Source organism: Chiloscyllium punctatum, chromosome 14 (assembly GCF_047496795.1).
Source record: "Chiloscyllium punctatum isolate Juve2018m chromosome 14, sChiPun1.3, whole genome shotgun sequence".
Classification (NCBI taxonomy): Eukaryota; Metazoa; Chordata; class Chondrichthyes; order Orectolobiformes; family Hemiscylliidae; genus Chiloscyllium; species Chiloscyllium punctatum.
In genome coordinates, this window is record NC_092752.1 from 2,471,022 (window position 1) to 2,498,344 (window position 27,323).

Consider the following 27,323-nt stretch of genomic DNA (forward strand, 5'->3'; position numbering starts at 1 on the left):
GTACTGCTGGCATGGAGTCTTGACTGAAAGGAAGTGTGGCTTTGGTGTGGAGAATGGGACATTCATGTCAATCATTTGTGACCACCAAGAATCAGACTCTGACTTCCAGTTACAGCTTTCCTGCTGATGCTCCTGTGAGCTAGGATTACACACTGGAAAAGTATGCTAGACAAAATAGTTATAATTATTTACAAATCAATAACATTTCCTTATTTTCTCAGCAATATTCCATTCCGTGTTCTGAGAATGTACAAGAAAGTTTGACACATTCTTCACCCATCATTTCTTCCAGAGCTTCAGACCGTTCAAATCAATTTCTACATCAGCTAAGTCCAAAACAAACTCAGGAGCTGCTGTGAAACCACTCTGAATCTCAAAATCCTAAATGCAATCAATTTAGGTCTTGATGCAATGCAAGGAGTGAAGAGCACCTTAATACCTGTCCATGTACTTTCAAAGAGTTTCTGCACCAGAACTTGCTGATTTCTAAAATAAAACAAAGCAAGTGGAAGCTGGGGATCTGAACCAAACAAAAACAGAAACTGCTGGATAAATTCAGCAGATCTGGCAGCATCTGTGGAGAGAACTGGACTTGAAATAATAACTCTATTGTCAACACTAATGCGACCAGAGTTACCAAGTTTCTCCAACAATTTCTGTTTTTGTTTGTTCACACTTCCTAATCTTTCCAAACAGCACAGTACCCTATGGTGAGAATCTGGGATCAGTGTAAACAAGGCAAGGCAAAATGTATCCTATAAACACATCAGATTGAAGAACGTGCAGGAGAGACAAGATTGCTTGGCAACGATTAAGACTCATGTTGTTTAAACTGGAATGGTCAAATCCTGAGTTCTTCTGGAACATTTAGTGGAAATCTACTGAGTAGATACCACAATCTGACATCCTACATTTCAATGACAAATCCATCAAATGAGACAAGTGTAGAATAGCTTGTGGATAAGCAAAGGGCATGTCAGATAGCAACTGTCTCATTTGTAGACCTGCCAGAGCTTGCTGTCTGATTTAATCTTCAGAAGCAGTCAGGATTTCAACACACCGCTGTGTTCCCACGGCAACATTTCTGTCGCAAGCCTGCTGAAGACTCCCAGACTTCAGCACAAACTCAAAAGAACAAAGTCTCATTTTCCACTTGGGGGCCCTGCAGCCTCTGGGATACAACATTGAGTGAAGTAACTTTCGACCCTGATTCCACCCTTCCATGCTTTATACCCATCCCACACAGGTCCTGTTATGACATGAGTTGCTTTTAGCACAGTCACCCATTCTTACCCACACATAAGCCTATTATATGTGTTGCTTCCAGTACAACTCACCCATTCTCTCCTACTCTGTGCTCTTATTATCCATTCTTCAGCTTGCTTCTGTGCTGGCCTGTTATCAAAAATCTCCTTGTTTACCTACCCCCTTCATACCACTCTCTACCTGAGCTCCATCTCTACCTATCTGCTCACTTCTCCCATTTCTACCAATCCCAACACTGCACCCCCCATGTTGTCTTCAGCATAAATACCACTCTTTCCTAGCTGCTAACAGTTCTGATGAAGTCGCTGGACCTTCAAACCTTAACTCTGCTGTCTTCCCACAGATGCTGCCAGAGCTGATATTTTTTTTTGTTTCAGATCTCCAACATCTTTGTTGTCTTACAGGACTGATAGTTGTTTAAATCAAACTTTCAGCATGTTATAAAATATTTCTGGGGCAAAAAGGGCTTGAACCTGCATTTGCTGACCCAGATGTAGAGATAATTACACTGAACCACAAGACCCTCCTAACACTGATCGTTAACATTATACTCAATACAAGCAAAGTTATAGCCTTCTTTTCATTTTTCACTCACTTAACAGGGCAGCATGGTGGCTCAGTGGTTAGCACTGCTGCCTCACAGCGCCAGGGACCTGGGTTCATTTCCCGCCGTGGGGTGAGGAAGTGAAGAAACTGGTAAAATCCACAATGATCCTGTGTGGTTGGAGGGTCCCAAGGTGGAAGATGAGGTGTTCTTCTTCCAGGGATGCTGCCTGACCGACTGATTTTCCAGCACCACACTTTTCAGCTCCATCTTCTGCATCACTTTTTTCTTTTGGACTGTCCACAGCAGACACCTCAAGGCAGTGGAACAGTACCACCAACGCTGCCTGCGCAAGGTCCTGTGAATCCGCTGGGAAGAAATTGCAGCAGGACCTTGATCAGCTGGGGAAATGGGCCAAGAAATGGCAAATGGAGTTTAATATAGGTAAGAGTGGAGAGTCAAATCAAGATGGGCCTTTCATGGTGAATGATAGGGCCTTAAGGAGTGTATTGGAACAGAGACCTTGGAGTTCAGGTACACAGTTCTCCGAAAATGGAGCCACAGGTAGATAGGGCAGTGAAGAATGCTTTTGGCCTTCATCAGTCAGGGCACGGAGTATACAAATTGGGAAGTAATGTTGCAGTTGTACAGGACATTGGTGAGGCTACACTTGGAGCATTGTGTTCAGTCTTGGTCACCTTGCTGTAGGAAGGATGTTATTAAACTGGAAAGAGTGCAGAAGAAATTTACATGGATGTTGCCTGGACACAATGGTCTGAATTATAGGGAGAGGTTGGACAAGTCAGGATTTCTTTTCTTGGGAGCGTAGGAGACTAAAGTGGGGGGGGCGGAATCTTATAGAAGTGTATAAGATCATGAGAGGTACGGACATGGTGAATGCACACAGTCTTTTTTCCAGGGTTGGGGAAATAGAGGACTACAGGGCATCAGTTTAAGGTTAGATGGGAAAAAATAAAAGGGAACCTGAGGGGCAACTTTGTTACAGACAGGGTGGTATGCATATGGAATGAGCTGCTAGCAGAAAGGGTTGAGGTGGGTACATTGGATAGGATAGGTATAAACAGATATGGGCCAAATGTAGGGAAATGGGGTGAATGTTTTGGTCGGCATGGACCAGCTTGGACTGAAGATCCTGTCTCCGTTCTGTAGGGCTTTGTAGACACTCCAACACTAGCATCCTTGACTAGGCCAACATCCCCAGATTCAAGGTACTTGATCGGTTATGATGGGCTGGGTATGTCATCTGCGTGACCGACAGGAGACTCCCAAGCAGGTGTTCTACTCCCAGCTTCAAAACAGCACATAAGCCCCAGGTGGACAGAGGAAGTGCTTCAGTGATCTCCTTAAGACCTCACTGGATGAAGTGTGACATTTCCACAGACACCTGGGAATGACTGGCCCAAGATGGTCCAAAGTGGCAGAGTTGTATTTTGGAAAGCTTCAAGCACCTCGAGACTTGCTGTCAGATATAAATGAAGCACACTGTCACACCAACATCCCATTCACCTTTGCTTGTGACTACCACCTGCCCCAAGTGTAACAGAGCCTGTGGTAGCCACATTGAACTGTACAGCCACCTACAGACTCACCCTGAGTGTGGAAGAGAGTCATCCTTGTCTGACAGGGACTGCTGGTGATGATGATGATGCTGATATCTGATAACGAATTCTCAATCCAGACTGGTATATTACCCTCAATCCCACATGCTGTAATTTTATTTACTAATCCTCTCAGTGGGGAGACAGTGATAAATGACCTGGTGTGAGTCATGTTAATGGCGGCAGAGTTTGTGTTGAGAAAAGTTTGAGGGAAGGCTGTTAAAATTTGGTAATTAATTATGTTATTTCCTATACATCATAATACTGCAAATCTAGCAATATTCACCCCTACCCGGTCTACTGTACCAGCAACGTTGGCCATTTCCCTCTGGATATATGGTTTTCCCATTCCGATTTTTGACGCAACCTAAGCATGGTGCCAGTAACTGAGGTACGGCCTGCCACATGGGCATACCTGATGTTGCATCTTTAGGAGCATTGTACTCCTCCAAGCACAGCTCTCGCCCTGGGTATTCATGTGGTTGACAAGATCCTAGAGGAAAGAGAGAAATACAGAAGAGTCAACAAATTGCAGAAAGGCTTCAAATTATCAGTCAACAATTCACAATATTTTATTTGAAGACTGCTTCTAAAGCATAAGGTCCTATTATGGAGAACCTGCAAGATGGTCTCTTCCAGCTTCAAATTTTCAGCCATGGCTCAGTTTCTAATAAATAATAGAGCCGAACACACAATGTAAATACTGAGGGTTCACTGCGCTAACTGAAGTGGATCAGTACTGAGGGAGTGCTGCATTGTCAGAAGGTCGGTACTGTGCGAGTGCTGCACTGTCAGAGGGTGAGTACTGTGGGAGTGTTGCATTATGGGAGGGTCAATGCTGAGGGAGTGCTGCACTGTAGGATGGTCAGTACTGAGGGAATGCTACACTGTTGGAGGGTCAGTAGTGGGGGAGCACTGCACTGTCAGTCAGTAGAGAGGGAGTACACCAAGTTGCATTATGAGTGTTAAGTGAGTGCTGCATTTTCAGAGCACTATTGAAGGAATGCTGACTGTTGGAGGGTCAGTACTGAGAGAGATCCTCCTGCCACTGTCAGTTCAATTTTACAACCTGACCTCACTCTATCCTCAGTTGAAAAGTTGGTACTGGAGAAACACAGCAGATCAGCATCTGCGGAGAAGGAGACTCACGTTTCAGCAGAAGCCCTTCATTAGGAAGCCACTCTGCACTCTATCCTTAAACTGCTTCACTACTCCAATGTAGTTCAACACAAGCTTGAACAACAGCATCACATCTACTGACTGGACACTTCACTGCCATCTGGAGTCAATGAGTTATAGTGTCATAGAGTTGCTCAGCATGAAAACAGCCCCTTCATCCAACTCATCCACACCGATCAGACATCCTAAACTGATCTGGTCCCATTTGCCAGCATTTGGCCTATATCCCTTTAAACCCTTTCTGCTCATAATCCAGACGATTTCTAAATGCTGCAATTGTACCAGCCTCCACCACTTCCTCTTGCAGCATTCCAAACACACACCAGCCTCTGCGTGAAGAATTTTCCCTCCACATCCCTTTTAAATCTTCTCTTCTTACCTTAAACTTATGTCCTCTAATTTTGGGCATTCCTACTCTGGGAAATAGACTTTGACTATGCCCCTCATGATTTTATAAACCTCTGTAAGGTCACCCCATAGCCTCTGGTGCTCCAGGGAAAATAGCCTCAGCCTCTCCTTATACCTCAAACCCTACAATCCCAGCAACATCCTTGTAAATCTTTTCTGGATCCTTTCAAGTTTCATAACATCTTTCCTATAGCACTGAGACCAGTATTCTAAAAGTGGCCTGACCAATGAACTGTACAGCACAAGATGACCTCCCAACTCCTATACTCAATACAGTTACCAATGAAGGAAAGCATGCCAAATGCCTAATTCACCATCCTATCTACCCATGACTACACTTTCACGGATTTTTACACGTGCACCCCTAGGTCTCTATTTGGCAACACACCCCAGGGCCCTACCATTAACTGTATAAGTCCTGGTCTGATTTGCCTTACCAAAATACAACACCTCACATTTTCTAGATTAAACTCTATCCTCAACTCTTCCACCCATTGGCCCATCTGATCAAGGTCCCATTGTACTCTGAATTTACCATTTGTCATTGTCTACGACACCATTAATTCTTGTGTTATCTGCAAACTTGCTCACCACACATCCTATATTCACATCCAAATCATTTATATAAATGACATAAAGCAGTGGGCTTAGCACCGAACCTTGTGGCACACCGCTGATCACAGGCCTCCAGTCCGAAAAACTACTCTCCACCACCATGCTCCTACCTTCAAGCCAATTTTGTATCCAATTGGCTAGTTCCACTTGGATTCCATGTGATCTAATCTTATAACCATTCTACCATGCAGAACCTTGTCAAACGCCTTGCTGAAGTTCATGTTGACAACATCTACCAGTCTGCCTTTAATGATCCTCTTCATTACTTTTTCAAAAATCTCAATCAAGTTAGTGAGTCACGATTTCCCATACAGAGTCATATTGACTGACTCGAATCAGTCCTTGCCTTTCCAAAAAGCAAGTAAATCCAGTCCCTCAGAATCCCTCCAACAACTTGCCCATCACTAATGTCAGCTAGGCAGAAGTGGGTACTGCAGATGCTGGAGATTAGAGTCAAGATTAGAGTGGTGCTGGAAAAGCACAGCCGGTCAGGCAGCATCTGAGGAGCAGGGAGATTGACGTTTCAGGAAAAAGCCCTTCATCAGGAATGAGGCTGGGACCCTAGGAGTGGAGACATAAATGGGAGGGGGTGGGGTTGGGGAGAAGGGAGCAAAGAATGCAATAAGTGGATGGAGGCTGGGGTGAAAGTGATAGGTGGGAAGGAAGATTGACAGGTAGGACAGGTCATGAGGATGGTGCTGAACTGGAACGTTGGAACAGGGGTAAGGTGGGGGAGGGAAATGAGGAAACAGGTGAAGTCCACATTGATAAGAGGCTTTGGCAAAGGATCAATTAGACTCGAAACATCAGCTCTTTTCTCTCCTTACAGATGCTGCCAGACCTGCTGAGATTTTCCAGCATTTTCTCTTTAAGTCCACATTGATGCCCTGGGGTTGAAGGGTCCCGAGGCGGAAGATGAGGCATTCTTCCTCCAGGTGTCAGGTGGCGAGGGAGTGGCAGTGGAGGAGGCCCAGGACCTGCATGTCCTCAGCAGAGTGGGAGGGGGAGTTGAAATGTTTGGCCACCGGGCAGTGGGTTGATTGGTGCGGGTGTCCTGGAGGTGTTCTCTGAAGCGCTTTGTAAGTAAGCGTCCTGTCTCTCCAATGTAGAGGAGACTGCATTGGGAACAACGAATACAGTAAATGACATGTGCAGAAGTACACAGGTGAAACTTTGAAGGATGTGGAAGGCTCCTTTGGGACCTTGGACGGAGGTGAGGGGGCAGATGTGGGCGCAGGTTTTGCAATTCCTGCGGTGGCAGGAGGGAAGGGTGGGTTGTTGGGAGGGGGGGGGGGGTGGGGCATGGACCTTACCAGGTAGTCACGGAGGGAACGGTCTTTGCAGAAAGTGGATATGGGTGGGGAGGGAAATAGATCCCTGGTGGTGGGGTCTGTTTGGAGGTGTGGAAATGTTGGTGGATGATGTATACAGAGGTTGGTGTGGTGGAAGGTGAGGACCGGGGGGGGTTCTGACCTTGTCGTGATTGGAGGGGTGGGGTTCGGGATATGGATGAGACGTGTTGGAGGGCATCTTCAACCACATGGGTGGGGAAGTTGCGGTCTCTAAAGAAGGAGGCCACCTGGTGTGTTCTGTGGTGGAACTGGTCCTCCCGGGATTGGGAATACGGGATAGCTTTTTTGGAGGAGGTAGGGTAGGAGGAGGTGTAATCCAGGTAGCTGTGGGAGTCAGTTGGTTTGTAAAGTAATGTCTGTTGAGTCAGTCATCATTGATGGAGACGGATAGGCCCAGGAAGGGGAGGGAGGTGTCAGAGATGGTCCAGATGAATTTAAAGTTGGGGTAGAATGTGTTGGTGAAGTGATGAACTGTCCAACCTCCTCATGGGAGCACAAGGTGGCACCAATGCAGTCATAAATGTAGTGGAGGAAAAGGTGGGGAGTGGTGTCAGAGTAACTCCAGAAGGAATTACTAATATCAGGCTGCCCAATCTATAGTTCCATGGCTTTTCGTTACCACCTTTCTTAAATAATGGCACCACATTAGCCATCCTCCAGTCTTCTGGCACCTCACCTGTGGCTGTCAAATGATACAAATATCTCAGCAAGGGGCCTAGCAATCACTTCCCTAGCTTCTCACAAAGGACTAGGGTACACCTGATCAGGTCCTGGGGATTTATCCACTTTTTGGTGTTTTAAGACAGCCAGTGTCTTCTCTTCTGGATCATTTTCAAGATATGACTATTTATTTCCCAAAGTTCTCTAGCTTCGATGTCCTTTTCCACAGCACAAAATGCTCATTTGTGTCTCACTCATGTCCTTTAGTTCCACAAGTAGACAGTCTTGCTAATCTTTAAAGGGGTCCTATTCTCTCCCTGGTGACTCTTTTGTTGTTAAAAGTTAAAAATCACAACACCAGATTATAGCCAACAGGTTTAATTGGAAGCACTAGCTTTCGGAGTGCCATTCCTTCATCAGGTAGTTTATAGTACCTCTTCGGATTCTCCTTAACCCTATTTACCAAAGCTACTGCATGTCCCCTTTTTTGCCCTCCCAACTTCCCTCTTAAGTATAATCCTGAAGCTTTTATAATCTTCTAGGGACTCACTTGATCCCAGCTATCTTACTTGACATATACCTTCATCTTTTTTCCTTGACCAGAGCCTCAACTTCTCTAGTCATCTCACATTCCATACACCTACCAGCCTTTCCCTTTGCACCAACAAGAACATACTGTCTCTGAACTCTTATTATCTAATTTTTGAAGGCATCCCACTTTTCAACTGCCCCTTCACCTGCAAATAGCATCTCCCAATCAACTTTGAAAGTTCTTGCCTAACACCACTAAAATTGGCCTTTCTCCAATTTAGAACTTTAACTTTTAGATCAGGTCTATCCTTTATCTATTATTTTTAAAAAATAATAGATATATGATCACAGGCCCCAAAGTGCTTCCCTACTGACACCTCAGTCACTTGTTGTGCCTTATTTCCCAAGAAAAGGTCAAGTTTTGCACCTTCTCTAGTAGGTACATTTACATATTGAACAGGAGTTCCATAGTTCTAGTTTGTGTTGTTTGATGCTTTTTGCTGGCTTAGTTTATTTTTCTCCTCCTGTCCTATTTCCTTGGCTTTGCTCTCAGATAATTAACATCCTTCAAATACACCTTTTGTGTCTTTACTTGTCCCTTTAACACTCCCCTTTGCTTGCCCTGTGATCCCTTTTATCATTTTATCACCTCACGTTATCACAGATCTTGCTGTTAGTTCATTCCTTCCTCTGCTCCTTTTCCTACTCAAAATCTTGAACCATTCTAATCCTGCTGAAAGGTCATGGTCTTGAAATGTAAGTTCTGTTTGTTTCTAAACAAATATTATCACACCTTTGTCACTTGGGAATCAAGGAATATAGGAAATGGGCAAGAAAGCAATTTTGAGGCCATGGATGGTACAGAATGAGGAACAGGCTCAGCAGGCAGTAGCATCTATTCTTACAACGGTTTGTTATTTCCTTAGACCTGCTGAATATTTCCAACATTCTCTGTTTTTAATTTATTAAAGATCCTGATGTCTCCTTTTGTGTCTTGGTGCCAAACTTTGCTTGATAATCTCACCTGAGACACACCTTGGGACACTTACAGAATCACGGTGTTACAGAAAGATACAAGTTGTTGTTGGTAAGAGTTCAGAACAAGATGCTGTCTGAACAAGGACAATTATTTGCATATTTATTACTTTTGGACTCCATTTTTGCTTTTAGCATGTGCTGAGAGAACAGTCATTTTCAGAGAACTTATGTCCATTTTTTTCAAACATTCATTGTTTCCTATGAAAAACCGTTCAGCTACATTATGAAATAGAAACACATTTGTTTATTTGAATTGCAAATCATGTTACTGCTTTTTCTCTGCATCTCTATTTCTACCAAGTTTTCCTGGGAAGTGCTGATGTTTGTAGAAAGGGAAATACATCCAGCTTAATGAATACACGGTAACAAAGACACTGAGTGAAATTCATTCCTGTCAATGTGCGTGTGACAAGAGGACTATTAATACATGAGCTATTCATGTACACATGCTTGTGACAATCTTCTATTAAACCATATAAAAAAGACAATGAATATGTGATGAAGCCCATATTCATGATAAGTCCTTTTTACAACTATTTGTGAACCTCAAAGTCAGGATTCCACAAAAATATATACAGGAACAGGAGAAGTTCATTCAGGTATTCAAACCTTTTTTTAAAATCATTTAGTTGGACTATGATTGATTTACATCCAACTCTACACACTCACTTTAATTCCATAACCCTTTAAACCCCAACACAACAAAACTCTATCAAACTTGTACTGCATGACAGCAGCTTGTTCTTCTCTTGCAAGAACTCAATGATTAAACAATTGAAATTAAGGAGTGGGAGGGAAGGATAGCAGACCTGATCTTGCATCTGTTTAAGTCAATGAATAAAAAATCAAATCAGGTCCACTATATGTGTGTGCTTCTCTGTGCATCATGTTTCCCATCAGGTGTTTCTTTCCAGTGAACTACAGAGGAAAATATGCTGCAATTTGTGCTGTCTCAAAAAGGAACCATTTAGTTTCCAAACTAGGAGGAAGAACGATGGGCCAGATGGCTACGATATCAGAGAATCCTTTTTCTGACCACAGTGTCAGCCCTCAGTGACATAGACATAATGACGGACGCTGCACTCTACATCTGAATATCTCCATCAGCATTGGCTCTGGAGCTAGGAAGATTCAGCTGGACGAATTCCCCATTCTGCCTTCCACAGCTGTTTTAACCTCCTACATTCCATCTGTAATGTTACCCAAAAATTCTGTCTTTCAATTAAATTGTTTTTCCAGTCTGGAAAAGCCTATTGATTGTTATTGATCCAGGTATTGAGAGACCAAAATTAAAAAAACGGGTAGGTTAGAATCGGAATTATTATTTGCTCTGATGCAGTTCCTCACTTTCTTATTTCACCACAAATACAAAATGATCAGAGCCATATGACAAGAGCAGGTATGCATGATCTGTACAAAAATTTGACCCAGTCAATAATCTGGGATTAATTATAAGTGAAGCATGTGAGGGAGAGAGAATAATAGAAAATAAAGGAGAGACACAGATTTGCATTTATATAGCACCTTTCATAATATTTCAAAGGTAACAATTGGAAACCATTAACTTTTTATAAATCCTTCTATCATCCCATCATTTCACAGATCCAGTCAACAGACCCTCCTTGTAATACAATCACTGAATCTTTAACTCCAAACCTGAAGCTCAGAAGCTTTCTTGTGAATAGCATCTGCAGTAAATCAATAATTCTCACATTCCCACTGGCCCCACTTTGACCCATCACTGTCAGATATCAGTTTGTTAATTCCATGTACAAGCTCCTGGCTCATCAGGAAATCATTAACTCAAAGTGAGAAACCACTGCCTCTTCATATGGACGTGCTGGTAACAAAGGCCCAACAATGTATCTTCTTCCTCAGGCAGCTGAGGAAATTTGGCATGATGGCACATATCCTTGCCAACTTTTATAGGTGCACCATTGAGATCATTCAGTTTGGATGTATCACTACCTGGTATGGCAACTGTACCATTCAAGATCAGAGATGGTTACAGAGAGTGGTGAACTCTGTCTGGACAATCACGAAGGCCAACCTCCCATCTACAGAATCCATCTACGAGCACCGCTGTCAAGGAAATGCTGCCGGCGTTCTTAAAGATCAATCCCACCCTGACAATGTTTTTCCAACAACCTCTACCATCGGGGAGAAGGTACAGAAGCCTGAACACATGCACTAGCCAGTTTCACAACAGTTTCTACCCTATTGTTGTTAGAATACTGAATGGACTCAAACTCTCAACATTCGCCTGTACCTGTGTTTTTGTTTTTGCTGCTGTTTACCTATCATTTACTATCTATGCAACTTAACTATGTGATCTGCCTGTATTGCTCGCAAGACAAAGCTTTTCACTGTGCCTTGGTACATGACAATAAATTCAATTTAATTCAATCCAATCCAATCCGAATCAGGGTAGCATGTACAGCATTCACAAAAAACACAGGCCCCTTTTGCAAAGTTAATTAAAGACATTGTTTTAAATCATGATTCAATTTAACTCATACTTTCCAGATACATCAATTGGCCCAAAATGTTGGATTTATGTCGTTCTCCAGGTTGTAAGCCTCCTAATATTCAATGGATGATAAGTTAGTTATTGAATGATGTACATTAAAAAGGAATGATAAAATATATAAGATTATGAAATGAGGGAACTGGCAGGGATGTGGAATTGCAGTGTTATAATTCTGGTGAGTTGAAGGAAAATAAGAACACTGGAATGGGGAGAGGCAATTCAGGTGTTTCAGCCTTTCTGTCATTCAATAAGATTGTGGCTGATCTGCAACCTACCTACCTCCTTATTTTCACATCTCCTTAGTAAAGATCTAGCAATCTCAGAGTTTAAACTGACATTCCATCATCGACTACTTTTTGTTGGATTAACCTTTGGACTCCTACTGCCTTCTGTGTGAAGTAGTCTTTCCCAACTTCTATCCTGAAAGACCTGGCTCTGGTTTTAATCTGATGTCCCTTTGAACTGGACTCCATGCCAGCACCCTACCCTCCTTTCAAAATGATCAAGTTAGTCTTCTGTAAATTCAATGGAAGTAAAATACATCTGACCATAAGACCATAAGACATAGGAGTGGAAGTAAGGCCATTCGGCCCATCGAGTCCACTCCGCCATTCAATCATGGCTGATGCGCATTTCAGCTCCACTTGCCAGCGTTCTCCCCGTAGCCCTTAATTCCTCTAGACAACAAGAACCTATCAATCTCGGCCTTGAAGACATTTAGCGTCCCGGCTTCCACTGCACTCCGTGGCAATGAATTCCACAGGCCCACCACTCTCTGGCTGAAGAAATGTCTCCGCATTTCCGTTCTGAAATGACCCCCTCTAATTCTAAGGCTGTGTCCACGGGTCCTAGTCTCCTCGCCTAACAGAAACAATTTTCTAGCATCCACCTTTTCAAAGCCATGTATTATTTTGTACGTCTCTATTAGATCTCCCCTTAATCTTCTAAACTCCAACGAATACAATCCCAGTATCCTCAGCCGTTCCTCATATGCTAGACCTGTCATTCCAGGGATCATCCGTGTGAATCTCCACTGGACACGTTCCAGTGCCAGTATGTCCTTCCTGAGGTGTGGGGACCAAAACTGGACACAGTACTCCAAATGGGGCCTAACCAGAGCTTTATAAAGTCTTAGTAGTACATCTCTGCTTTTATATTCCAACCCTCTTGAGATAAGAGACAACATTGCATTCGCTTTCTTAATCACAGACTCAACCTGCATGTTTACCTTTAGAGAATCCTTGACTAGCACTCCCAGATCCCTTTGTGCTTTGGCTTTATTAAGTTTCTCACCATTTAGAAAGTAGTCCATTCCTATATTCTTTTTGCCAAAGTGCAAGACCTCGCACTTGCTCATGTTAAATTCCATCAGCCATTTCCTGGACCACTCTCCCAACCTGTCTAGATCCTTCTGTAGCCTCCCCACTTCCTCAGTACTACCTGCCTGTCTACCTAACTTTGTATCATCGGCAAACTTCGCTAGAATGCCCCCGGTTCCCTCATCCAAATCATTAATATATAATGCGAACAGCTGTGGCCCCAGCACCGAACCCTGCGGGACACCGCTCGTCACCGGCTGCCATTCTGAAAAAGAACCTTTTATCCCAACTCTCTGCCTTCTGTTAGATAGCCAATCCTCAATCCATCCCAGCAGCTCACCTCGAACACCATGGGCCCTCACCTTGCTCAGCAGTCTCCCGTGTGGCACCTTATCAAAGGCCTTTTGAAAGTCCAGATAGACCACATCCACTGGGTTCCCCTGGTCTAACCTACTTGTTACCTCTTCAAAAAATTCCAACAGGTTTGTCAGGCATGACCTCCCTTTACTAAATCCATGTTGACTTGTTCTAATCAGACTCTGCTCTTCCAAGAATTTAGAAACCTCATCCTTAATGATGGATTCTAGAATTTTACCAACATCTGTTATGACTGTAACTGTGAGAAGGAAAACCAGCAAGGTTATTAAATATGAAATTAATCAGTTAGCTTTTCTGTAATTCCCAAACAATACTAAGAACTGTGGATGCTGAAGGTCTGAAACAAATGTTGGAGAAATTCAGCAGGTCCTACAGATCTACAGACAGAAAAACAAGGTTAATGTTTCTAGTCCAGCAGCCTGACGAAGGTCAGACCTGCTGAGCTTTGTTTTGTCTTGGAGTTGTTGCACTGAACCTTCAGAAGTTGTAATTATGTTGTAACTATGAGTAGACAGCCAAATATTTACAGACACAGCCAAAATGAGTTTTTCAAGAATTTAAAAAAAGTGAATGATGGAAAATGTGAAATAAAAACAGAAAAAGCTGGAAATATTTAGCAGACTGGCATTCCCTGTGGAAATAAACTTTTGTTAAACCAAATAATGTTTTTGGTCCACAAAGGATACTTCCACCCCAGGTTTACTGTTGCCCTCCTCCTCACCCCAATGCCACGTTCCATCCACCCTCCAATTTTCTTCTTCCCTTTGCTGCCAAAGGGGTGACTAACGGAGGGCAGAGAGTCACAAGACATCCACAAGCTCATCCATATGTCCAGTCCTCATTTCTGAGATAATATAATCTTGACCCATTGTTTGATTTTCAAAAGCAAACATTGATGACACAATACTCTATCCATATGTGGCATTTCTTTATCAGAATTGCAATTTAAATTCTGCAACAGTAACCTTAGCTATTTTTCTCTTCTATCCTCGGAATTCGAAGACATATTACTCAATACAACTGCTGACATGCAGCAATCAGAGAAAGATGTGAATTTCCCTGTGGCCTCTCATAATTGCAGATCATCCCAAAACTTCTTGGCAGCTGCTGAAGTACTTTTAAAGTAGAGTCATAATGTAGGAAACCATGCGTCCCTTCTGCAGCACTGACCCTCCGACAGTGCAGCTCTCCCTCACTGCTGACCCTCTCACAGTGGGGCACTCCCTCACTGCTGACCCTCTCACAGTAGGGTGCTCCCTCACTGCTGACCCTCTCACAGTGGGGTTCCCTCAGCGCTGACCCCCCGACAGTGCAGCCCCAAACAGTGCGACCCTCCCTCAGTACTGACCCTCTCAAAGAGCGGCACTAGCTTAGGAAAGACTCTCCAGTGCTCTGTTCTCTCTGGATTGACACACTGCTTCAGTTCTGCACTGGGAGGGGTGTGAACTTAAGATCAATTTTGGCAGTTAATATCCTAACATGGCCAATCCTACAAGAGCTGATTTTGATCACCCAGCTATAAATTAGTAAAAAGTGAATGGACAAGACCTTTTTCACCAATGTTTGGCAAGCTCCAAGACACACGTCAACCACTTGTTATCTTCCTGGCTGGAATTTATGTGTTTAGAATCAACCTCAGTACCTGTGCTGGAGCACAGAGACTTGTTGGTAGATAAGCAAAGGCCCTAAATGCTTATTCTGGATCTCATTCACCTGCAATTGGCTACCTCTGAGAAGAATCAGCTCTCAAATTTCATTTTTACCCAGTTAGCTGCTGGGGTTGGCCTGAAAATAACATGCAAACAGCAAATTGTAGCCAGCCCATAATGTTGGCTCAAATCAACACATAGATCAGACTGTCACCCACCAAAGGCAGATTTGCAAACACCATGCCACCAGTCCTCTGGCAATGTAATTTTCTTAAAGTAAATCTCCAAGTGTTGATTCTGCAAGGTTTCAATATGTGTCACCTGTGTATAGGACACCCATTATTGAACTAACTGCTTTCAGCAGACAGGGAATAAACTTATCAAATCACAGACTTTACCCAACGAGTTCAATCTCTTCAGGAAATAAAGATAGATCCTCAAAGAAAACAAAGGGCCACCGAACAGCGACTTCCATTGTCTCCCTCTGATCTAAATCTTTCCCCAAAACCTCCCACAAAATCAGGGCTTTGAAAGATCTTACTCCACATTGTGTCTTGGACCATAAAAATTCACAGCAAACTTGATTACTAAAAAGAAACCTCTTGAATGGCAAAATGTAATTGGCTTAAGGCAGTACAAAATTATAAACAATGTTGATAATGTGTTTTCACTGGCAGGCGGGTCACTTACTGGAGGGACTCAGATTTAATTAACTCAAAAAAGGAATAGGCGAAAGTTTCTTTTAACAGTGAGTTTCCACAGTCTGGATTATAATGTCTGGAAGGGCAATGAAAGCAGATATAATAGTAACTCTCAGAAATTAAATTTGATAACAACTTGAAAAGAAAAAAAACATTTTAGTAGGGGACTCTGTCTATGTGGATAGTTTTTTCTAAGATCTATCACAAGCTCAATGGGCCAAATGATCTTCTTCGATCTTGGACCACAAGACATAGGACCACAGAATTAGGCCATTTGGCCCACGGAGTCTGCTCCACCGTTCAATCATGGATGAGATGTTTCTCAGCCTCATCCTCCTGTGTTCTCTCCATAACCCTTGATTCCCTTTCTAGTTAAAGGACTTAGCTGTGTTAGAGTCACACATTAACTTGGCCTCCACAGCCTTCTGTGGTAATGAGTTCCACAGATCTACCACTCACTGGCTGAAGAAATTCTTCTGCTAGGTCCATTAGGGATCATACTACAGATCAACGGTCACCTAACTACAAAGCTTAAATACAAAGACAGGGAAATCTTTGAAACACATAATTCAAAACAAAACAATGCTCAATATTAAACAGAAAGGAATGTATGGTCTAAAATTAATTAACAAAGTGGATGAAATTGAGGAGGCTCAAACAGTGAATTTCCAAAATTGCTAAACTGAGAACAGCGCATCACAACATACTCAAGGGAGATTCAAAATCTATTTGTCTATTTACATCTAGAAAAATCCCACACCCACTGTTGGAAATATCAGAAGAAATATTGATGCAATGCTTCGGCAAGGGGTTCTTTACCAGTTAACAGACCTGTGATATGGTACTTATTCCAAAACCAAATGGATCTCTCAAAATTTGTGTTGACCTTACTAAATTGAACAAAGTGACAATAGTTGAAGTATATCCAATGGCTGCTAATGTGGATGATAGCTTGATAAAACTCATTAAAAGTACATCTTGACAAAACTTAACACAGACAGTGGATTATAGCAGTTACCACTTGATGAAGAATAGAAACTTTGAATAAAAGTAATTTGGAACACATTGGAAGAAATGGGAAGTGTTTCTTATCATATGGACAATAAAAACAGAACATGATCAAAAGAGTCAGAGATACTCTAAACCTACAAATGTAGGCTGGACACTCAATGAGAATAGAGTTCTCAAAACCCATAATATAGCTTATATGGCTCATTGTGTTGTCAATGGCATCTCATGTCAGACCCACAGAAAATGAAAGGCAGAAAAGACTTCCCACCACCTAGAAAAGTGATGGAATGACGTGAAAATAGTCAACTTCATAGGCAAATTCTGACCATATCAAGTGGAGAACAACGATTCTTCAAGGCAATTCAGAAGACAAGACAAGACTAGGTGTTCGGATAGTCACCAAAAGAAATCTTGAGAAAAAAAAGAAATGTTATTTTCTTCTAAGAGCTTGGCTCAGTACGATCCTGAGCTTCCAACAGTTGTAATAGCAAATGCATTAGCAACAAGACTTGAAGCATTGTTGTTCCTGGTACAGAAAACTGGTATCACATGACCTATTGCACATCACAAACTCTGGCAGAAATATACAATCACAGAAAAAGCAGCTCCTGGGAGGTACACAGGCTTGCAACATCATTGACTATGCTTTTGGATACATTTCAAGATTAAAACTGATCATGTGGGGACTCCGTGCTTTAGTAGTAATGCATTAGTGATCCAGGGGCTTGAACTAATGTGCTGGGGACATGAGCTAAATCCTACCAAGGCAGGTGATGAAATTTAAACTCATTTATTAACTCTAGAATTGAAAGCTGGTCTGAGAAATGGTGACCATAGAAAAGTTTATTTTCCAATACCTTTCTATTCTAAAGAAGATTCAAAATGTGAACTTAGTTTTTCCCTCTCCACACTTGCTGCCAGACATGCTGAGTTTCTCCAGGGGCTATGTTTATGTCAAGAAACAGATGTTTTGTTAACATCCTTCATGGAAGAAATCTGCTGTGCATGTCTGGTCTGGCCAACATGTTGCTCCAATCCATAGTACTTTGGTTGACCCCTAACTGCCTTATATGACAAGCAACTCCCCCTGTTCAAAGACATTTAGAGATGGGTAACAAATGCTGGCTTTGTAAGCAATGCCTATATCTAATGAAAGAATCATAAACCTCTTGTTACATTGTTAAATACAAAGGACATAGCAAAGATGAGAAGCTAATGTAACACGATACCATCACAGAGTCAGAGATGTACAGCATGGAAACCGACTCTTTGGGCTAACTCATTAACACTGACCAGATATCCTAAATAAATATAGTCCCCTTTGCCAGCTTTTGGCCAACATCCCTCTAAATTATTCATATACCCATCTAAATGCCTGTTAAAAGTTGTAATTGTACCAGCCTCCACTACTTCCTCTAGCAACGGATTCAATACACACACCATCCTCTGCATGAAAAGGTTGCCCCCTTTGGTCCCTTTTATATCCTTCCCATGCCCTTAAACCTATGCCCTCTAGTTCTGGACTCCTCCACCCCAGGGAAAAGACTTTGTCTAGTTACCCTATCCATGCCCCTCATGATTTAATAAACCTCCGTAATAAGTAACCCCTGACCCTCTGAAGTTCCAGGGAAAACAGCCCCAGCCTATTCAGCGTCTCCCTATAGCTCAAACCCTTTAAGCTTGGCCTTTTAGATCTTTTCTGAACTTTTTCAAGTTTCACAATATCCTTCCTATAGCAGGCAGACCAGAATTGCACACAATATTCCAAAAATTGCCTAATCAGTGTCCTGTACAGCCGCAACATGACCTCCCAACTCCAATACTCAATGCTCTGCCCATTAAAGGAAAGCATACCAAACACCTTCTTCACTACCCGTCTACCTGTAACTCCACTTTCAAGGAACCATGAACCTGCACTCCAAGGTCTCTTTGTTCAGCAACACTCCCTAGGACCTTACCATTAAGTGTATAAATCCTGGCCTGACTCGATTTTCCAAAATATAGCACCTCACATTTTTTTCTCAACCAAACTCCATCTGCCACTCCATCTGATCAAGATCGCGTTGCACTGAGGCAACCTTCTTTGCTGTCCAGTACACCTCCAATTTTGGCATCATCTGCAAACTTATTAACTATATGTCAATGCTCACATCCAAATAATTTACATAAATAATGAGAGGTAGTGAACTCAGCACCAAACTTGAAAAGCAACCTTCCCTGAATAAATTTAGGGTAAATATTAAACTCCTGTTGATACATTATCAAGGATACTTATAAAGCAAGGTGTTAGAAAGGATTCTGAGGGATAGGATTTACGATCATCTGGAAGAGCATGGCTTGATTAAATGCAGTCAACACGGCTTTGAGAGGGGCAGGTCATGTTCTTATCGAGTTCTTTGAGGATGTGACTAGAAAAGTTGATGAGGGTCGAGCTGTGGATGTGATGTATATGGACTTGAGCAAGGCATTTGATAAGGTTCCCCATGGTAGGCTCATTCAGAAGGTCAGGAGGAATGGGATTCCGGGGAACATAGCTGTCTGGATACAGAATTGGGTAAAAACGATGACTGCAGATGCTGAAAACCAAATACTGGATTAGTGGTGCTGGAAGAGCACAGCAGTTCAGGCAGTATCCGCAGTCATCGTTTTTACCTTGTTGATTTTAACCCTACTGCGAATCCTCTTGCAAGGATGCCTGCCTTGAAGAAGTTTTCCTCCTCTCTCTACAAGAATCTCAGGGAGTCCCTCTCCCACTGCAACTCCCAGGTCCACGCTTCAAGCTCACTGCCTTTATTCCTGATAAAGGGCTTTTGCCCGAAACGTCGATTTCACTGCTCGTTGGATGCTGCCTGAACTGCTGTGCTCTTCCAGCACCACTAATCCAGTATTTGGATACAGAATTGGCTGGCCAACAGAAGACAGCAAGTGGTAGTAGAAGGAAAATATTCTGCCTGGAAGTCTGTGGTGAGTGGTGTTCCACAGGGCTCTGTCCTTGGGCCTTTACCGTTTATAATTTTTATTAATCATTTGGATGAGGGGATTGAAGGATGGGTCAGCAAGTTTGCAGACGACACAAAGGTTGGAGGTGTCGTTTACAGTATAGAGGGCTGTTGTAGGCTGCAGCGGGACATTGACAGGATGCAGAGATGGGCTGAGAGGTGGCAGATGGAGTTCAACCTGGATAAATGAGAGGTGATGCATTTTGGAAGGTCGAATTTGAAAGCTGAGTACAGGATTAAGGATAGGATTCTTGGTAGTGTGAAGGAACAGAGGGATCTTGGTGTGCAGGTACATAGATCCCTTAAAATGGCCACCCAAGTGGACAGGGTTGTTAAGAAAGTTTATGGTGCTTTGGCTTTCATTAACAGGGGTATTGAGTTTAAGAGTCGTGAGATCTTGTTGCAGCTCTATAAAAGTTTGGTTAGACCGCACTTGGAATACTGCATCCAGTTCTGGTCGCCCTATTATAGAAAAGATGTGGATGCTTTGGAGAGGGTTCAGAGGAGGTTTACCAGGATGCTGCCTGGACTGGAGGACTTATCTAATGAGGAGAGGTTGACTGAACTCAGACTGTTTTCATTGGAGAAAAGGAGGAGGAGAGGGGACCTAATTGAGATATACAAGGTAATGAGAGGCATAGATAGAGTCGATAGCCAGAGATTATTTCCCAGGGCAGAAATGACTAACACAAGGGGTCATAGTTTTAAGCTGGTTGGAGGAAAGTATAGAGGGGATGTCAGAGGCGGGTTCTTTACACAGAGAGTTGTGAGAGCATGGAATGCATTGCCAGCAGCAGTTGTGGAAGCAAGGTCATTAGGGACATTTAAGAGACTCCTCGACATGCATATGGTCACAGAAATTTGGAGGGTGCATACATGAGGATCAGTGGTCGGCACAACATCGTGGGCTGAAGGGCCTGTTCTGTGCTGTACTGTTCTATGTTCTAAAGCATTCAAGACAAGACAACATGAAATTTAGTGAGGGCATGGAAGTTTATGCTTCCCTGACCTTGACGTAATTCCATATAACACCACAAAAGTGGTAAGGAAGAGTACCAAAAAGTGCATATTTTCCACCTCAGAGGGAGGAGTAGTGAAGAAGACAGCTCAACGAAAGAAGTAACAGCAACTCTCAGTCTAAGAATAAATTCAGATCCTTCATAACTTCGAAGAAGATGCCATACCAGATCAGGATGTTTGGTAAAATAACCATAAAGATGGTCCTTATAAAAATAGGCTTTCAGGCGGGGGCTAAGTGTTGACTCAAGATTATATGTTGGAAGTTTTGTCACCACTGATGTCATGGCCATAAGGCTAGATCTCAGGGAATACAAGAAGAACTAGCCATTTGGATACAGAACTGGCTCAAAGGTAGAAGACAGAGGGTGGTGGTGGAGGGTTGTTTTTCAGACTGGAGGCCTGTGATCAGTGGAGTGCCACAAGGATTGGTGCTGGGTCCACTACTTTTTGTCATTTATATAAATGACTTGGATGAGAGCATAAGAGGTACAGTTAGTAAGTTTGGAGATGACACCAAAATTGGAGGTGTAGTGGACAGCGAAGGTTACCTCAGATTACAACAGGATCTGGAACAGATGGGCTAATGGGCTGAGAAGTGGCAGATGGAGTTAAATTCAGATAAATGCGAGGTGCTGCATTTTGCTGTCCTACCTGCCGATCTTCCTTCCCACCTATCCACTCCACCCTCCTCTCTGACCTATCACCTCCATCCCCCCCCCCCCCCCCCCTCATTTATCTCTCTACTCTGCAGGCACCCTGCCTCTATTCCTGATGAAGAGCTTTGGCCCAAAACATCGATTTTCCTGCTCCTTGGATGCTGCCTGACCTGCTGTGCTTCTCCAGCCCCACTCTAATCTAGACTCTGGTTTCCAGCATCTGCAGTCATTGTTTTTACCTATTTAGAGGGATATGGGCCAAGTGCTGGCAAATGGGACTAGATTAGGTTAGGATAGCTGGTCAGCATGATGAGTTGGACTAAAAGGTCTGTTTCTGTACTGTATATTTCTATGACTCTCTAAAAAGGAAAACTAAGCTCAGCAGTCCTTCCTCACATGCTTCTTGTTCCCCAATTGAAGGCCAGACAAAGTAAGAGCCTCTCCAAGCCAGTCACTGTTCAAATCAGTCCCAGCAGGGTCAACAGCAAAGCCCGCAGTTATAATCAGTCATGTAATAATGAGGAAGTTTTGTTAAAGAAAATCCCCAATGTCCACAGTGAACATTCAAATCCTGCTTTTATAGAAATCACTCCAAAAAACAAAATAAATTAATTTTTCCGCAATCCTTCAAAACATAAGTCCTCGAAGAATTTCAAATATGGAACATATTTGTAACAGTTTTCATGGCCTAAGAATGGGATCAAGATCATTTTTAAAAATGCTGGTTTCTTTAAAATAAAGGAAGCTCGCTGTCATGGCCAGTCCCTATTATGTAACTGATTCCCACAGTCGCGAATAATTCCAGTTCCCACTCTTAGTCTTTATAAATTTCCAGGTGTACGTCACAGGACTTATGCTATTATTGAACTTAGTGTCCCTGGGTAAATAGAGACAAATAATCTGTCAATTTTCTTGCTAATCTCTCACACTTACACATTTGGTAATTAAACATGTGATGATGGTGGTTTACAGAAGTAACAAAGTATTCTTTTCCTTTCATGGAGTGTGATATCAGCAACCAGGCCAATATTTGTTGCCCACCCTCTCTTACCTTGAACTGAGTAGCTTGCTAGCCCATGTCAGAGGGCAGTTAACACAAAACTATATTCCTGTGGGCTTTGATCCACAAATAATGCTAGGTACAGGCTCAGATTTCACTCCTTAAAGAACATTAGCAATGGATATTACAATAATTGATGATAGCTTCAGTATCACTGTTACTAAGATGAGCTTCACGTTCCAGATTTATTAGCTGAATTCAAATTCCACCAGTTGCTGTACATTATCCTAGTCTTCTGGATTGCTAGTTCACTTGAATTACACAATGTCATTACCTTCCCATATGATCCCCATGTGTGTCCAAATTAAAAGTTCAAAGAATAAGTTTTTAAAAATTTCCAAATGATTAAACATTTATTGTCTGTCATTTAAACAGAGAGAGTGACAAATAGAAAGTACAGGGACATTGGAGGGAAAAAAAACTAATTTCTTACAATATTGCATTTTTTGAATGAAGATAGAATATAGAACTGTCCAGCATAGGAATGGGCCCTTCAGCCCAACAAGCTGTGCCAAACATGACACCAAATTAAACAAATACCTTCTGCCTGCCCTTGTTCCATATGCCCCAATTCTTTGCATATTCATGTACTTATCTAAAAGACCCTGAAACACCCTTTAAAATGTAGTAGATAGGAAGGGTAGATTTTATGTATTAGGTGCACTTGGCCCTGGGCAATGTCTTGCTGCAAGAATATTAGAATCATAGAATCCCTACACAGTGTGGATAAAGGCCATTCAACCCATCGAGCCTGCACTAACCCTCCAAAGAGCATCCCATTTTATCCCTGTAACCCCATATTTACCATAGCTAACCCTGAACACTATGGGCAATTTAGCATGACCAATCAACCTAACCTGCACATCTTTGTGCTGTGGGAGGAAACCAGAGCAACCGGAGGAACCCCATGTAGACACGGGGAGAATGTGCAAACTCCATTCAGACAGTCACCCGAGGCTCGAATTGAACCCAAGTTTCTGATGCTGTAAGGAGCAGTGTTAACCACTGAGCCACCATGCTTCCCTAGAATCTGTCATCACGATAAGTTAGCACGATAAACTCTCATTCCCTGATCTGGAATCGAATCCATGCAGCCTCAGTGAAAGTGCCAAAGCCTGACCACTAGACCACCAGGGAAGGCAACACAATAGCAAAACCTCAGCAGAGTCAACTTGCCAACAAATTAGCACCTTAACTCTTCTAAACTCCAGTGCACTGTATTCTCATAGAAAATAAAGAAAATCTCCATAGTCAGATTGTTTGATCCTTAAATACTTGTAACATTTATGCCATGAACCTAACTGACAAACGACCCATGTTTTGCAGGGTTTAGAAGGATTTGAATCTGTTGATCATAGAAAATTTGTATCAAAAATCACAAAATCAAGATATGGTTCTAACAGTTGATATGCCTTTAGTTTTTTTTTAAAAATCCTGATTGACTTAGATTTTGATTCAAAAACCTGGCATCAAGATCAAATACTGGATCCTTAAACAAAGGTAAATTATTGTCTTCATATGATTCCATTCTTGAAAAAAACTTGAAGGAGTGTAATTTAGGCTACAAGGAATTGGACATAAGAAATAGGAAGAGCAGCAGGCCATTTGGCCCTCAAGCCTACCCACCATTCAATAAGATCATGGCTTATCTGCCCCAGGTCTACAAACAGAAGAAAACCAATAAATATAAGCGTGCACTGCAGGTATTTGGAATCACTAATGAGTTTGTGAACAGTACTAAACCAGAATCATTTATGGAGTGGGGTGTCTGACGGCAGCTGATGTCGGAGGGGGATACAACATTTTATTTGGAACTTCCTACTTTGTGCTGCAGGAAGCCATGTATTTAGCGCAAAAGAGGAGAGTGGACGCAGGCGTGAAAAAGTAAAAAGGATCAGAAGGCCAGCATTTGTGACCAGGAAGCTGCTGATGGCCACAAAAGAACTAGGACGAGGAATCCAAACATGCAGGTGTCAGATAACAGGCAGCACACCTGAGCCAGAAAAGTCTCATGGAGCAAGTAAGAGTGAGCAAGACAGCAGGAGTTGAATCAGAGTTCCAGACTGGTGGTTCAGCATTGAAGAGACAAAGCCACAATTATTGTGCAGACTATAACAGATAGCAGTTTGAAAACAGGGAAGTCATGCTGGAATGAGTTGCAAATACTGTACGTTTTTTCCAAGATACTCCACCTGAGTTCACAGGACATGTGGAGAGAAAGATCTCCTTTGTGTCTGGGAGACAAGGTAATTAGTGTTATGAGATCATGGAATATTATCAGTAGGTAATCCTCCAATTGAACTTGTTACCTGGCTAATTAGAAATCAAGTGATAAACTGTACAACAATACCCTTACAGATTGGTAACACCGGGCAAGAATCCATTGTAAGTAATTCAATCCTCGAAGGTGTGTTTTCCCATTAATGTTTAGGAAGATTTGTTGTCAGAGGAGCGATTCCTCTTCTATAACCTTTGTACCATAGATGTGTTTAAATTGGCTGTTAAGTATATATTTTCCACACATTGACTAAATGGATAGAAGTTGTTCAACATCAACATCAGTGATGGCACATAACTGGACTTTTCTGTATCATATGGTCCTTGTATAGAGCCCTCACTACTAAATGTATTTCATTCATGTTTAATTTTGTGGAGGTGGAAGGTATTAATTATGGTTTTAGCATAAACCAACTGATAGCAACTCTACTCTCCAAACATGTGAAATGAAATCTTAGCATGAACTGACCAATCCAGGGCAGTTGCCAATTTGCTGCCTGTCGATCAGCTAAAATTTTATGCAGTAGTTGATTGATTAATGCATTGTTAAAAGAACTTTCAACTGCTGCATTCAAGGCTCTGATGTTTATATTTTCACAAACGTCTCTGAACCCGACATTGGCACTCACCCATTCACAGAGTAACAGAATTGTTACCATGCAGAGAGGACACTTGGCCCATTGTGCATGCACTGGCTATTCAAAGGAGTATTACCTAGTGCCATTCTCTTGTTTTTTAAACTTTGCACATTATTTCTATCCAAATAAACACCCAAGGCTCCTCCTGAATGTGTCAATTGAACCTGCTTACACCACCTTTCCAGGCAGTGCATTCTGGACCCTAACGACTCGCAGCATGAAAAGTGTTTTCTTCCCTCACCCTTACTTTGTTTGCACATCATCACTTTAAATCTGTGCCCTCTTGCTCTTTTTCATAAGTGGTAACAGCTTTTCCTTATCTATTCCATCCAGCTTGTTCACAATTTTGAAAACCTTTATCAAATCTCCTCTCCATTTTTTTCTTTCTAAGGGGAATGGTCTGAGAATCAGGGCCAGACTGTTCAGGAGACATGTTGGGAAGCACTTCCACATACATTAGATGTGGGCGGCACGGTGGCACAGTGGTTAGCACTGTTGCCTCACAGCTCCAGAGACCCGGGTTCAATTCCCGCCTCAGGCGACTGACTGTGTGGAGTTTGCACGTTCTCCCTGTGTCTGCGTGGGTTTCCTCCGGGTGCTCCGGTTTCCTCCCACAGTCCAAAGATGTGCAGGTCAGGTGAATTGGCCATGCTAAATTGCCCATAGTGTTAGGTAAGGGGTAGATGTAGATGTAGATGTAGGGGTATGGGTGGGTTACGCTTCGGCGGGGCGGTGTGGACTTGTTGGGCCGAAGGGCCTGTTTCCACACTGTAAGTAATCTAATCGAAATGTTTGGAACTCTCTTCCACAATGGCAGCGGATGCAAGATCAATTGTTAAATTTAAATCTGAGATAGATAATTTTTTGCTAAATAAAAGATATTCAGGGATATTAAACAAAGGGAGGTACTTGGAGTTAGGCCATTGATCAGGTATGATCTCAGTGAGTGGTGGAACAGGCTCAATGAGCTGAATGGCCTACTCCTGCTCCTATATTCTCATTCCTGAAACAATCTTGTAAGTTGCTTCTGCACTCTCTCCAATGCATTGACATCTTTCCTGTAATGTTGTGCCCACAGCTGTACACAAACTCCACCTGAGGTCTAATGATTGCCTTATACAAGTTCAACATCACCTCCTTGCTCTTGTACTCTATGGCTCTATTTGTAAAGTCAAAGGCCCTATGCTTTATTTTCTATTCTTTCCAACTGACCTGCTACCTTCAATGATCTGTGCTCATGTACACTCTGCTCCTGCACCCCCTTTAGAATTGTATGGTCTTTCAATTTTCTTGACTAAAATGCATCACCTCACACTTCTCCACATTGAATCTTATGTGCTGCCTATCTTCCCACTCTATTAACATGTTAATATCCTTTTGAAGTTCCACACTGTCCTCTTCAATATTTAATGTCATCTGAAAACTGTCAAAAATCTCATGATACCAGGTTACAGTCCAACAAGTTTATTTAAAGTCACAAGCTTTCAGAGCACTGCTCCTTTGTCAGGTGAAGTGGAGAGAAAACAGTGAAATTGTCCCCCAAACAAACCAACAGATCATTAATGTGTATCAGGAAAAGCAAGGATCTCAATTTCCAGCCCGGAAAATATCCATAATCTGTTCAAAGCTGTATGTTTAATAAGACAGTCACCGACAACAACCAGACAGCAATACCCATTAGCCATCCAAATTAATGTCAGTTTGAAGCTGCTGATTACAGCTTAAGTGCTCACTTCATTTCAGGATGAGCTTACTCAACCAGGCAATATTCAGCCCATTAGACTAACGGTAACCACTGTTAACTACATCTCATCAAACTGAAACAGAAATGTTAGCTGTGCAATGATTTGAAGAATGGATAAAACACTCATTA

General features: G+C 42.4%; 1 protein-coding gene across 4 annotated transcripts in view; it reads right to left on the bottom strand.

Annotated features, from left to right (window-relative positions):
* LOC140485543 (B-cell scaffold protein with ankyrin repeats-like) overlaps window positions 1–27,323 on the bottom strand; it is a 309,357-nt gene that overhangs the window by 246,959 nt on the left and 35,075 nt on the right. For all 4 annotated transcript variants that reach the window (XM_072583754.1, XM_072583753.1, XM_072583755.1 and 1 more), the window contains one exon: window positions 3,845–3,922. In XM_072583754.1, coding sequence (XP_072439855.1) covers window positions 3,845–3,922 — 78 coding nt within the window. The remainder of the gene's footprint in view (window positions 1–3,844; window positions 3,923–27,323) is intronic.